The 12,247-nt window shown below is 40.4% G+C and overlaps 5 protein-coding genes across 12 annotated transcripts in view; 2 read left to right on the top strand and 3 right to left on the bottom strand.

Moving 5' to 3' along the window:
* Positions 1 to 326, bottom strand: part of LOC104788669 (BI1-like protein) — a gene marked incomplete in the record, with an annotated part of 1,287 nt that extends 961 nt beyond the window's left edge. The window contains 1 exon segment of the mRNA XM_010414864.2: positions 5 to 326. Within this exon segment, the coding sequence (XP_010413166.1) occupies positions 5 to 245 (241 nt within the window).
* Positions 728 to 7,314, bottom strand: LOC104699543 (probable inactive protein kinase At3g63330). Of its 8 annotated transcripts, none has more exons than XM_010414858.2 (20): positions 6,755 to 7,313; positions 6,402 to 6,639; positions 6,175 to 6,280; positions 5,930 to 6,098; positions 5,563 to 5,824; positions 5,085 to 5,437; positions 4,881 to 4,957; positions 4,459 to 4,600; positions 4,176 to 4,332; positions 3,560 to 3,743; positions 2,789 to 3,193; positions 2,612 to 2,669; positions 2,430 to 2,517; positions 2,222 to 2,296; positions 2,047 to 2,130; positions 1,819 to 1,962; positions 1,647 to 1,722; positions 1,375 to 1,457; positions 1,234 to 1,288; positions 728 to 1,120 (listed from the first exon to the last, which is right to left on the bottom strand). In XM_010414858.2, exons 1-20 carry the CDS (start codon positions 7,050 to 7,052, stop codon positions 1,049 to 1,051), a joined length of 3,126 nt encoding a protein of 1,041 aa, XP_010413160.1. In that variant the 5' UTR covers positions 7,053 to 7,313; the 3' UTR covers positions 728 to 1,048. The 8 variants fall into 8 exon arrangements, 7 of the variants coding, with proteins under 7 accessions (XP_010413160.1, XP_010413159.1, XP_010413162.1 ...); XM_010414857.2 differs by having other exon boundaries at positions 5,073 to 5,437; positions 6,755 to 7,312; XM_010414860.2 differs by having other exon boundaries at positions 5,073 to 5,437; positions 5,930 to 6,071; positions 6,755 to 7,311.
* On the top strand, positions 8,728 to 10,417 carry LOC104699542 (heat stress transcription factor A-7b-like). Its single transcript, XM_010414855.2, has 3 exons — positions 8,728 to 9,222; positions 9,310 to 9,357; positions 9,640 to 10,417. Exons 1-3 carry the CDS (start codon positions 8,971 to 8,973, stop codon positions 10,222 to 10,224), a joined length of 885 nt encoding a protein of 294 aa, XP_010413157.1. The 5' UTR covers positions 8,728 to 8,970; the 3' UTR covers positions 10,225 to 10,417.
* On the bottom strand, positions 10,352 to 10,978 carry LOC109125529 (defensin-like protein 11). Its single transcript, XM_019227273.1, has 2 exons — positions 10,827 to 10,978; positions 10,352 to 10,732 (listed from the first exon to the last, which is right to left on the bottom strand). The coding sequence occupies exons 1-2, from the start codon at positions 10,888 to 10,890 to the stop codon at positions 10,539 to 10,541; spliced, it is 258 nt and encodes an 85-aa protein (XP_019082818.1). The 5' UTR covers positions 10,891 to 10,978; the 3' UTR covers positions 10,352 to 10,538.
* Positions 11,299 to 12,217, top strand: LOC104704114 (pentatricopeptide repeat-containing protein At3g63370, chloroplastic-like). The gene has a single exon (XM_010420248.2). The coding sequence runs from the start codon at positions 11,453 to 11,455 to the stop codon at positions 12,215 to 12,217; it is 765 nt and encodes a 254-aa protein (XP_010418550.1). The 5' UTR covers positions 11,299 to 11,452.

Raw genomic sequence — 12,247 nt, 5'->3', positions numbered from 1 at the left:
GTACCAATCAACGGAGTGAAAATAAGAAGGATGTAAAGCGCTAAGCCGGCGTTGGTGGTGGTGAAGAAGACAGAAATCGAATGAACCTTAACGACGGTGGCGGCGACGGCGATCGTGACGAGCAACTGGATGGAGATGATGGAATAGACCTTGCGGATGAAAGACCAACGGAGCTCGGGGCTCTCCAACATCATCGGGTACAGAGGCGTCTGCGCCGACTCCAAATCATACTTGTTGTTCCACATCTTCCCAAATCTCTCTCTCTCTCTCTCTCTTTGTTTCGTGTGTGTAGAACCAAAGAGGCGGCGAGGAGAACCTTCCCGATACGTCCAGCAATGTACAAATTAATAATCGGACGGCTCAGAGCTTGACACGTGTTATTAAATTCTCAGAATATTCTACACCCCGGGGGGTGGGCCTCTCCGACGAAGAGAGATCTCAACAAACTACGTTAACGATGATGTTTCNAAACTACGTTAACGGTGATGTTTCTTCAGTTCGAATATGGGTCAGGCCCATCAAATAAAAACCATCAACTTAAATAATGATTCCGCGCGTCCACGTATTATTGTTGTTTTTTTCCCCCGGAGCTCCACGGTGCTTGTAACACGTTGAAGAAGACTCCGCGGCAACGTTGTTGTTTATCACAACGACATAGAAGAAATATATCAAAACCGACGTCATCTTCGTATTTATTTCTTAGCCTAATTTTACGATCCATTCTATATAGGATTCAGTTTCACATTCTCAATAAATTAAATATGGACAACAATTTACAAACAAAGGAAGTGAAAATTTCAGGTTTTTCAAATTTATTTACAGGGATAAGACAGGCAGGCTACCAACAGTACTATAATGTTCCTCTTCTCTTTCTCCACAACCTTCCATGGCTGCGCCTGGCTTCAAATTTCGAAAGAAACGCACAGCCTACATTTTTCCCATTCTATCAAGCCACCACTCTCGATCTTCTAAGGAGGAGACTCACCTCACCTTTAGGTAAATGTACCAAGGCGTTTAGTTATTAGAAGAGAAGATGTCTTACTATTTTTTATACTTGGTAGTCGGGAGGAGGTTGAAAATAAGGGTGCTGCAGAGCCTCGTCTATGTTTAATCTGTCCTCCTGCGCTCCCACAATATCAAATCCAAATGTGTCAACACGGCAACCCCAATTTCACAACATTGCTATAAGGACAAACGGCAACGTATAACGCAGAGAAAGACAGAGAATCTCACAGGGTACCACTGTAACAGACCCCTCACCAACCTTAAAGCCCAAACATTAGGAAACCTGCATTTCCCACATTCAAACAATGTAACAAAGACCTTTTCAACACTTCAAATGGACAAATCAAGTTAAGAAATCATCAAACCCACCCAATCTTCAGAGGGTCTCTACTCTTTATCTGTTCCGCCAAAAATTCTTCAGAGCATTTCCATGACGCAAGTGAAATCCCACCCTGTACATCACATGATATATTCAATAAAACATGCATGGATCACTATAAACAAAAGCTGAATGTGCTTAGCAAGAATATCTCAGAAACATAATCTCGTAAATTGTAGATCAAATTGACTTTTTGAGACGTGTCAAATAAACCACAAATATCAAATAGCGATAGTCAGTCAAAGAACAAACTGTCTTTTACCTGCTTTGAGCTGGCGCCACCATGTTTTAAAGAGCTACCTGGGATTAGGATGCACATCTCCATAAAGGATCGAAGCCTGTTACCGAAAAATACAAACAGATTAATAGTTGTCCAAAGAGCATTGTGGTGGTCAAATCTCAAGCAATATTATTTACTCCTGAATCAAACTTACTTGTATGCAAGCTCTTTAAAGTTTTCACTCCAACCTCTGATATGTTGATCCAGAAGGGCGCGTGTAACAGAACTAATCTCAAAAACATTTGGTGATCCTAAAATCATCTCTAACATCACAACCCCAACACTCCACATGTCGTACCTGCAAGAAAAATGGTTGTTACATCTACATTTGGCGGGGCCAATTGCAGCCACGCTTAAGTAAAAATAGCTGTATCTGCCATACTTTAATGTCAAGCTGGTTGGCCCACGGTGCCAGCTACTGTTCAGAATGGCTTCTGGTGGTGCATAATCATGTGTTTGTTCTGCTCTGAATTCAAGATAATCCAAAGTATTATAATGATCAGGACTCACAAACTGGAGGTAAAATTTCACAAAGATATACAAAGAAAAGGATATACCTTGAAGGACCTGTTGACCCATACAAATGTTTCACCGTATATTCATCGAGTGCACTGCCAAAGTCGATTATGCGCCTAAATAGAAATAATACAACCATCAGTTACCAGGAAACAAGAAATTGTAGAAGAGAGGACCCAAAGGCTTAAGTGCTGCAGCAAAGTAGAAATACATGGAGTAAAAGTACTAAAATAAATTGTAACTAAGTACATTTTAGTTTTGAAGTTATGATCTCCATTTGGTACACCCTTTAAGCATCTGCCTGACTTGATGTCTTCAAGGCATATCACCATATTCTCTTAGGAACATTGTAAATTAATTTTCGTGAGAATAATAAAGTGTCACAGATTGTACATTATATGAACTATCAAAAACATCAAAAAGTTTCTTACCGGGTTTGATATCTCTGTGAGTAATATTGCGATCATGGCATGCCTTTAGACCTAGCAACTGAAGAGGAGAATAAAGCAAAAAGTAATATAGTAAGCACACATATAATTAGATTCCCACGATGCACCTGTCAAACAAAGGAAGAAAATCAAAACAATCTCAAATTCCTATGCACATACCAATTGCCATATTATTCTCCGCATTTCTTCTTTTCCTGATTCTGTCGTCTTCAACCAGGTCCACCACTTTGACGGACGAAGTATCTGCCCGTGACTTGCCTCTTCAGCCTTTTCACCAGCAGAACCATTCTCTACTTCTTCCACAGTGTAAATCAGCTTTGATAAAGACACACCCTCGTGGTGAAACACAAGCCATATGTCATTATATCGAGATTCAAAATACTCTATGTATCTAGCAATATGTTTCAAACCCTCTTCAGAGAGACCCAGTTCTGATGACGCTGGTTTAGAACTTGACGTTTGCCCTGCAGAAGAACTCCTACTTTTATTGTATGCATTTAGAAACAGTTCACCATAATGCTTCTCCCTTAGACCACTTAGATAGACAATTGGTCCTCTCTCTACCTGTTTAGGGAAAATAGTGGGAAAATGTAGAAATTAAGTTTGCGAAAGGATTTGCATTCCTCATATAGGTCGATAGATGACATGACAAACGGAGAACAAACTCTCGTAATGAATAACCAATATCAGATCTTAATTACTCAATTTATGCAAGAACCACTCAATTGAAGCAATTTATGTAATAAGCAATGAACACTGGAGAACTTTTTCCACCCCCTAATGACCAAAGTGATGCCCACATCACAGATACACGTCTTGTCACCATCACTCTTAAGAAACCAAAGGCAGAGAAAAGTGAAGAGAATTGCAGGCACATCATTTTCGATGGAAAATTTGGAAAAAAAAAAAAATCCCAAAAAGAACACATACCATAATCCGTTTCAAAATGAAGGAGTTATCAGGACCATCAGTATCATAATGAACACCATTTTTTGATGTATTCACATCTTCATTGTTCCAACTAGTACCATTATCTCCTTGATTGCAATTCCAGTGAAATGCCAACCATACCTCACCAAATGCACCACGCCCAAATTTTTTCTTCAGCACATAGCTAAAAAATCACATGATCACACAATTTACACAATTTCTTAGCCATTTATTAGAATTTTTATTTCTATTGTGAAACATAACTGTTTCCATAATATGGAGACACTAAAATTAGACCATCATGTTTCTTTGAGGAAACCATCTAACCAAAAGGCAACAGGAAGACATGACATATGCGTACAACAATGGCAAATTCCCCTCCAAAATTTTGCAATGACTACCAAGTGAACTGAAGAAAAACCAAGAATTTGAAAGAACAAAGGATACGGTGTAGCTAGCAGCTAATCACAGGACTACTAAGATCAGTAAAAGGATCTCAGTCATCAACGATGATGAGAAAGAGGGAAATAAATTATCAATACCAAGGGAAAAAAAGAAGACACTTGAGTCCGGAAATAAAAAAACTGACCAATCCCAAGGAAAAAGAAAAATGCACCTTGAGTCCGGAAATGGAATCTCATCCGTCCCATTACTAGCACCAAACCCATGTAAAGGTACAGATTCAAGTAACCCAAGGAAAGTAGCAAAGCTATCAGGATTGATACACTGATCTCGATTCTCGTTGGTCGCCGTTCCAGAAGGCAAACACCAGCCTTTTTTATCAAAAAAAATTTCAGATGCACCAAAAAGAACTAAATGATAGTTGACTGGAACCAAAAAACAATAACATTAAGATTTCTGGTATAAAAGAGGATTCCACTGAGAAATTTTTCATTTACCAGAAAATGGCTCGGCAGATGCAGGTAAAACCTGAGGTAAGTCACCCATGTAACCGTTCAAATGATCCAGTTTCCCTTGTGACGCCCCAATAAGGTTCTCTGACATATAAAAGCGGCAAAAACTTCCATTTTTAACTTCAACCTGGCATAAGAAACATGGCCCATATCAGATAAGTTGTAACATTTTCCAGGTCAATATTGCAAATTTTTGTAAAAATTGATAGAAAAAAGTAGAGCTGAACCGCCCACTCATTCTTGCAATCAAAATCAATTGTTATAAGGCACACATTACAAAAGAAGTCGCTAGCTCAATCAGAGATTTTACACAATAGTGAGATAATGCATATCACAATCATTTGACAGAGAATGCCTTAGGAACAAATTAAATTTGGGAATAGTGACAGTGTGACAATTGGTCCTACCAATAACCTGTTAAACATCGTTGCAAGTGGCTGAGCCTGTTTCGATTGCAATGGACCCAAATTTATACCGTTAGGCACTGTTGAAAGTCAAAAACTTGATTAGCCAAACATGAAATTGTATGAACGACTATCATTGAAGTTCAAACTCTACATTTCATAACCAGGATGCTGATTGTAATCAAAGAAACTCACATGGCAGCGCACAGTTGTTACTGGGTAGTGCTGCAGCAATCTTTTCATTTTTGTCATTCATACTCTGCTCCTTCCCTTGGAGCTGGGTAACTTGATTCGATTTTAGAGGAACAACAACAGCAGCCATATTGTCCATGCTTCCCTTCTCAAAAGCAGTATTAACCAAGCAGTGTGCCAAAGAAATTGAGCAGTATGAAGGCACTCCTGCTCCAGAGCTAGTTTGATTGTTTACTTCCCACAGACGATCACAAACTTCTTGCACCTTTAACTTCTCAAAGATGCCATCAGATGACACTACCAAGTAGCTGTCGTTGGCCAGTAGAGGCTGCCAGTCCATCACCTCGGGTGCCGAGATGACACCGTAACTGAAATAGATATCAAAACTCTCACTTTATCTCTCAAAGTAAGTATACTAAGAGAAACACGAATTTCAGAAATCATCATGATCATCGGTACAGAGAGACACCAAGATACAACAAGCAATGCCTACCTTCTATAAGTAAGGTCACCAATTGAACGGGAGACAGTCAGCTGACCATTCACTCGTGGCACACCGGCCCACTCAGTGACGTAACCTCCTGCAGCCTCAACACGAATCTTTTCATCCTCTCTATTTGGGTGATGGTCATTTGTCAATTCTTTGGCAATAAAACGCAGTAGCCCATTGCCATGTTCCAGTTTAAAGTCAGAAAACCTTGATGGCGAGGAGCCTCGATTGCGCCTTCGCTCTCTGTACAACTTCACCAAAGTAGCTGCGATAAACAAACACCATTGCAACAAAATGTTTATAAATGAATACAAATACTGGATGATTTTGTTATTAGGCAACTTGGTTGTAGAAATAGATGTTGGCAAACCTCTAGCTTCTTCAGGAGTCTCAAATATTTCAGAACACAGAAGTGCCTTTGAGTCACCGATACTAGCGACCATAAGTTGACCATCTGCGATAAGTGCAACAGTAGCCGTTGAACCTGAAATAAACTTTCGGGTAGATGCTTCCTGGAGGAAAAAAACAACAAAGTGTGGCTGGCTATATCCTTATCATGATGATACTGAAAAGGAAAAGTTTGAGGGAATGAGTAGAAGAAGATATGCACTGTACCTTAGTAAATGTGGCATCAATGTCATGGATGGCTCTCAGCAATGCTTCCTTGATGATATCCAAGTGAAGAGAATCGTCAAGATCAAGTGGGAACGAGTCTGGAAACCTGCAAGGAAATGGGGACTCTACAATGAGGGGAGGACAAGCCACAGATTACAAAACCACAAATCTCGGAAAATGACTACTTGATAAAAGATAGAGAAACCAAAAAGGAAAAAGAACTCAACTGCAATTTAAAATCGTGAGTAAGGAGGCCATGCAAAATAAGACCCTGGTCTGGATGAGTAGGTAATCTTCCAATGGACTTGCTAGTCATAGCAGAAAAAGTAGCGTCCAAGAGAAAGTTGATATGCAAAGCAAAGTAATCAAACAAAAGGTTTGAAGCCATCTCACTGGCCTCTGCACCATTATGACCGTCAAAAACAGCTGCAATGCCAACCGAAACATCCTTGGTTCCAGACTTGCCTGCTCAAATTACCATCATCAACAACAACAACAACAATAGTTTTAATTAACAATTTTTCTTAGAAAAATAGATAATTCGAGAGCAGATCTTCTCGGGGTCGGGGGAGGTACATACGGGGAAAGGGAATGCGAAGATCAAGGGCACAGAGAAGACGATCCTCTTGGTAATTTCTCCGACCCTGGATGGCTGCCGTATGGCAAAGACCAGTCGTAGTAGGAGTTCGTCGGGGGGCCCAGTTCCAACGAGGGCATTTGGGTGATTGAAAAACCGCTGGTGCTCCGCCTTGTTTGTAGACCGCCAAACACGTCGGTGATTCACCTCCACAATTAATCGCCAAGAAGAAGACGATGAAGACAGACACAAGGAACCCTAGATTTATTAGCATACTTGATCTGATTTTGGACATCATCATCTGACTGACAGACACACACACACACACCAAATCATCGGATATTAACAAAACCAACAAACAAAGAACAAATTGAAAAATAGATCAATCAGAATCGCCGAGCGAGGAGTGCTAATGATCTTCTGTAAGAAAATCAAAATGCTTAAAGAAGAAGAGGGGAGCGAGAGTTAATCAGCTTAAATAGTCAACAAAAAAATCTCAAGCTCTACTAATTAATTGCTATGAGGAATTGATGCCTAGAAGAAAGATCATTGTCCTTTTTTTCTTTTTTTTTTTTTTTTTTTTNAGACGATGAAGACAGACACAAGGAACCCTAGATTTATTAGCATACTTGATCTGATTTTGGACATCATCATCTGACTGACACACACACACACACCAAATCATCGGATATTAACAAAACCAACAAACAAAGAACAAATTGAAAAATAGATCAATCAGAATCGCCGAGCGAGGAGTGCTAATGATCTTCTGTAAGAAAATCAAAATGCTTAAAGAAGAAGAGGGGAGCGAGAGTTAATCAGCTTAAATAGTCAACAAAAAAATCTCAAGCTCTACTAATTAATTGCTATGAGGAATTGATGCCTAGAAGAAAGATCATTGTCCTTTTTTTTTTTTTTTTTTTTTTTTTTCTAACTAAGAACCGCTTATATAATAAACAAGAAGAAATTCAAGCTATATTTGGAAGAAGTTGTTGTTGTTGTTACCTGAAGAAAAACTCTCGGGGAGAAGGAAGCCCCGGAGTTCATCTCTGGAAAGAATAGCCATCTTAACTAGGAGGACGAGTTTGAAATTAGGAAGCCCCGGAGTTCATCCCTGGCACTGTTGGGCTTTATGATTTTTGGGTTTATTAATATGATCCAAATGTTCGTTGAAAGCCCACTCCCCTTGCACTTAAATTCACTAGCACGGACTACGTGGCAATAAATAAGTTGGTGTCCCGCAAATTTTGTCGTGAAAAAAGAAAAAAAAAAAAAAAAAAAAAAGAAAANGATACGAAGGGGAGAGTAGTGTGATGAGGAACTTTTGGAATGTTCTCTTGCGTTGAGTTTGTTTAAGTACTGTAGTAGTAGTAAGTTAGTATCACAAATACACCATCAACAATCGTCTATGCCACTATGTATGTTTTTCATATTCGATGTTCTAACAATTATTATAAATTTATTAACAGCTAAATCCAAGTTGCATCGACTGGAGCGCGCGGCCACATGGTCACTATGTCCATAAAGCACACTCTACAAGACATCAACACACAAAGTGGCACTTTCGTCTTTCGCCACGTTTTTAGCCTTGGGAGTTCGGGACTTTGGACTCTACTGCTTTTTGGAAAAATCCATATGTACCAATCAGTTTTTATGTATATCGTGTTTTCTACTTCCCTAGGCTCAATTTGTACTACTACTACCGATAAACTTGTTTAAGTTATAATTACACCATCCATCGGTCATCGGTGTGCAACTTAATCATAAAAAGAAATATACTACTAAATCATGGGATTCTTTACCTTACTCTCCTCAAAAGTATAAGTTCCGGAACGTTCTAAGGATGATATGCAACCCATCCTCTTGTATTGTTTCTAGAAAGTTCGAAGTCCACTACTATGTGATTAAAAAGAATTTGGGGTTCACTAGCTCCCTGCATATATATATATATATATATAAGTTACATACGTGGCCATTGTCTTCACCACACCTCCTCCTTCAACTGCCATTAAACTAACCACCACGAAAAGCAGAGTACTCTGTTTTTTCAAAAAAAAGACTGCACTTCCCGCTCTTTTCCTTGGACCTTTTTTGTTTTTCTTCTTCTTTCTGTCTTCTCTAGTTCAGGAACCCAAATGATTTGTTTCCTCTCTTCGATTACAATTTACAGAAAATCCAATCATAGATCATTTGAGATCTAGCATTAACATTGCTACGAGATGGACCCGCCATCAAGCTCCAGACCGCGGTCAATGCCCCCAGTGCCTATGCAGGAACCACCAGGGCCTTCACCGTTTATAACAAAGACGTACGAGATGGTGAATGATCCTAACATAAACCACATTGTGTCTTGGAGCAGGGGAGGCATCAGTTTTGTCGTATGGGATCCACATTCCTTCTCGGCTACTATCCTCCCTCTATACTTCAAACACAACAACTTCTCCAGCTTTGTCAGACAGCTCAACACTTATGTAAGTATCTCTGTTCCTCCACTAGACGACAATTGCTACGTTTTCTTTTCTTTTCACTTTTACGTTCCCTTCATCTTATATATATAGTTTTGGAGGACCTCAATGATGCGTTCGGCCTCCAATTACTGCAGAATGGTAATTAATTTTTCTCTTGTTTAATTTGTGAATTTTGTTGTTTAAACCGACAACTCCGGCCGTATAAGTTATGCTCAGTAATAATGGTTGGTGAAATAAGCTAGTTTTGAATGAGAATTAAGCTTGACGCAAATTTTGGAAACTTTCTTTATCCTAGGAATAGGATGGATATATAATAATAAAATAGAAAATTGAAGATAACGATTTTTGACTGTCATGTACAGTAAGAAAGAAGAGGTCCCAAACTTACCGAATTAATTTTGATTATTTATTGACCCGCAGGGATTCAGAAAGATCGAGACAGAGAGATGGGAGTTTATGAATGAAGGTTTCTTGATGGGTCAAAGAGACCTTCTCAAAAGCATCAAGCGACGAGCCTCCTCCTCTGCCCCTCCTTCACTCCACCACTCTCAATCCGAGGGTCATGACCCCAGCAGCGTCGAGGCTCCGCAGCTCCGAGAAGAGAGTCATGTCCTAATGATGGAGATATCGAGGCTCCGACAGGAGGAGCAGAGAGCGAGAGGCTACATCCAAGCCATGGAGCAGAGGATTAATGGTGCAGAGAAGAAACAGAGGCATATGATGTCCTTCTTGAGGCGTGCGGTACAGAACCCTTCGCTTCTGCAACAGATACTTGAGCAGATGACAGGGATAGAGGAGGCTGCGATGATTGATCAGGATAGCTTGGTCAAAACGGAAGCAGTGGAGCACGTATCGGAGCTGGAGGCTCTGGCGCTAGAGATGCAAGGATATGGACGGCAACGGATTGATGGCGTGGAGAGAGAGCTCGACGACGGGTTTTGGGAAGAGCTACTGATGAGCAACGACAACTCCGGGGAAGAAGAGGCGAATGTGAAGCAAAGTTAGTTAGGTTTTTTTGGGTTCATGTCCGATTCTAGTAATCAACAAACGAAACATATAAGAGAGAATAAGAAGAAGAAGAAGAAGAAGAAGAAAAAAAAGAAGGTACTAGCTAGTATTGTGATCGTGGAGATCCAACAAAATGAACGATGTGTATGTTATACATTGGGTTACACAGTACACCATCGTATTTATTATATAGCACAATCCATATAGTACTCGATCACAACCACATTATATATATGAATATTCTTTTATTCTTTGCGTGTAAAACGGCTGCTTGAATATGAGGAAAAGAGGGTAAATTAATTAAATTAAAATCAGGAGCAGCCGGGCTTGCGACAGAGGCAGCGGTGGGGGTCAGAGACACAAAAGCCGCCAATGGCTCCTTCGTACTTGCACAAGTCGTGGTAAAGGCGTTCTCCTGCATCCTTTAACCAACACGGGAAGTTTGGTAGATGCTTGCACTCCCACTCACATCCTTGAGCTTGCGCTTCTCCTTGCTCCATCAATCCTATATGGACCGTGTGTGTATGTGACATAAATAGCAACATGTAAAAACGAGATCAAATCGAGTTGGAAAATGATGGAATATGTTACGTACGTACCTGTGGAAACCAATAAGATCAATACGAGGATATTAATGGCTGAGAAGTTGATCATCTTCCTCATTTTTTTTTTATTCGTTGACTTTTAATTAGGCTTCGTTCGTGCTACACCAAAAATCAGAGATGTCAAGGAAAAACGAATCAACGCATGAATGTTTTATATTCGTATCATATCATAAACACACAGTCTACGTTCGTCTCTCACTCTCGCGTCATCAAAGAAGCAACTTGCGAATAAATGAATTCATCTTTGTGTTGTGTGATGTGTATTTGCCAACCTTTATGATATCGATGTTTTTTGGTTTAAGCGTTTTTAGAATAAGGTTTCTTGAACTGATCGGCCACGGGTCCTTCTTATCGTAAATCTCAATTTACAGAAACGGGGCCGAGATTGTATTGCGTATTTTAATGGGCCTGGCCCATATCAGAACCTTATCTGAGTGAATAAGAAGAAGAGATGATGAATAAAATTTAAATGGGAGGAAAACAACACCCAGCAGAGTCGTAATGAAGGAGGAGAATTTGAATTTGATTGAACCATGGCGGCTGTATCATCATCTACGGGCGGGCTGCGATTGAAGAAAGCAAAACAAAAGATATGCTATTGAGGCTATTAGATAACAACAATGAGGCTATTGAGCAAAAATGTCCCCGTCTCTTCATCTAAAATCATCATGTACTCTGCTTCGGCGATTTCGAATCCCACGCTTCTTCCCCATGCTAATCTTCCGACATGCCGTCCCCGATTTCGGACAAACCCAGCTCCTCTCAGTTACCCCGTAAAGCCCGCCCAGCTCGTCTCTTCTCTGAACCTCTCTTGTTTCGATGGGGGCCTATACGAAGCTCTTCGACGGCTGGACGATGACCCTTCCATGGAAGCCTATGCCTCCGTTCTTGAGCTCTGTGGCAAATTCGGAGCTCTCTCTCAAGGCCGGCAGCTGCATTCCCGCATTTTCAAGACTATCCCCGCTTTTGAATTAGATTTTTTGGCCGGTAAGCTTGTGTTTATGTACGGCAAGTGTCGCTCTGTTGATGACGCAGAGAAAGTGTTCGACGAAATGCCTCACAGAACTCCCTTTGCATGGAATGCGATGATTGGAGCCTATCTTTCCAATGATGAACCTGCTTCTGCTCTTTCTCTCTACGGCAATATGCGGCTCCAGGGCGTTCCTCTCCATCTTTACTCTTTTCCTCTCTTGCTTAAAGCCTGCGGCTGTCTTAAAGATTTCCGGAGCGGCACTGAGCTTCATTCTCTGCTCGTTAAACTTGGATACACTTCTACTGATTTTATTGTCAATGCGTTGCTTTCCATGTATGCTAAGAATNGTTCATGGCTACGTACTCCGCAAGGGTTTTTTCCTAGAGGAGTCCATTGCAGTTGCAGTTGTTGATATGTATGCATGCTGTGGAGATTTACAGAG

This window comes from Camelina sativa, chromosome 7 (assembly GCF_000633955.1).
Source record: "Camelina sativa cultivar DH55 chromosome 7, Cs, whole genome shotgun sequence".
Taxonomy (NCBI): domain Eukaryota; kingdom Viridiplantae; phylum Streptophyta; class Magnoliopsida; order Brassicales; family Brassicaceae; genus Camelina; species Camelina sativa.
The sequence above is the reverse complement of the archived record's forward strand: the minus strand, read 5'-3'. Positions and strand labels throughout refer to the sequence as shown.

Bases quoted from the DNA above. Each gene is read 5' to 3' on its own strand.
- LOC104699542 (XM_010414855.2), top strand. From the start codon at position 8,971: ATGGACCCGCCATCAAGCTCCAGACCGCGGTCAATGCCCCCAGTGCCT. The intron at 9,223-9,309 runs GTAAGTATCTCT...TTATATATATAG, and splicing joins TCAGACAGCTCAACACTTAT to TTTTGGAGGACCTCAATGAT. The intron at 9,358-9,639 runs GTAATTAATTTT...ATTGACCCGCAG, and splicing joins CCTCCAATTACTGCAGAATG to GGATTCAGAAAGATCGAGAC.
- LOC104699543 (XM_010414856.2), bottom strand. From the start codon at position 7,052: ATGATGATGTCCAAAATCAGATCAAGTATGCTAATAAATCTAGGGTTC. The intron at 6,640-6,754 runs GTATGTACCTCC...TAATTTGAGCAG, and splicing joins TCTTCGCATTCCCTTTCCCC to GCAAGTCTGGAACCAAGGAT. The intron at 2,131-2,221 runs GTATATCCTTTT...TCTTGAATTCAG, and splicing joins GGGTCAACAGGTCCTTCAAG to AGCAGAACAAACACATGATT.
- LOC109125529 (XM_019227273.1), bottom strand. From the start codon at position 10,890: ATGAGGAAGATGATCAACTTCTCAGCCATTAATATCCTCGTATTGATC. The intron at 10,733-10,826 runs GTACGTACGTAA...CGGTCCATATAG, and splicing joins GATCTTATTGGTTTCCACAG to GATTGATGGAGCAAGGAGAA.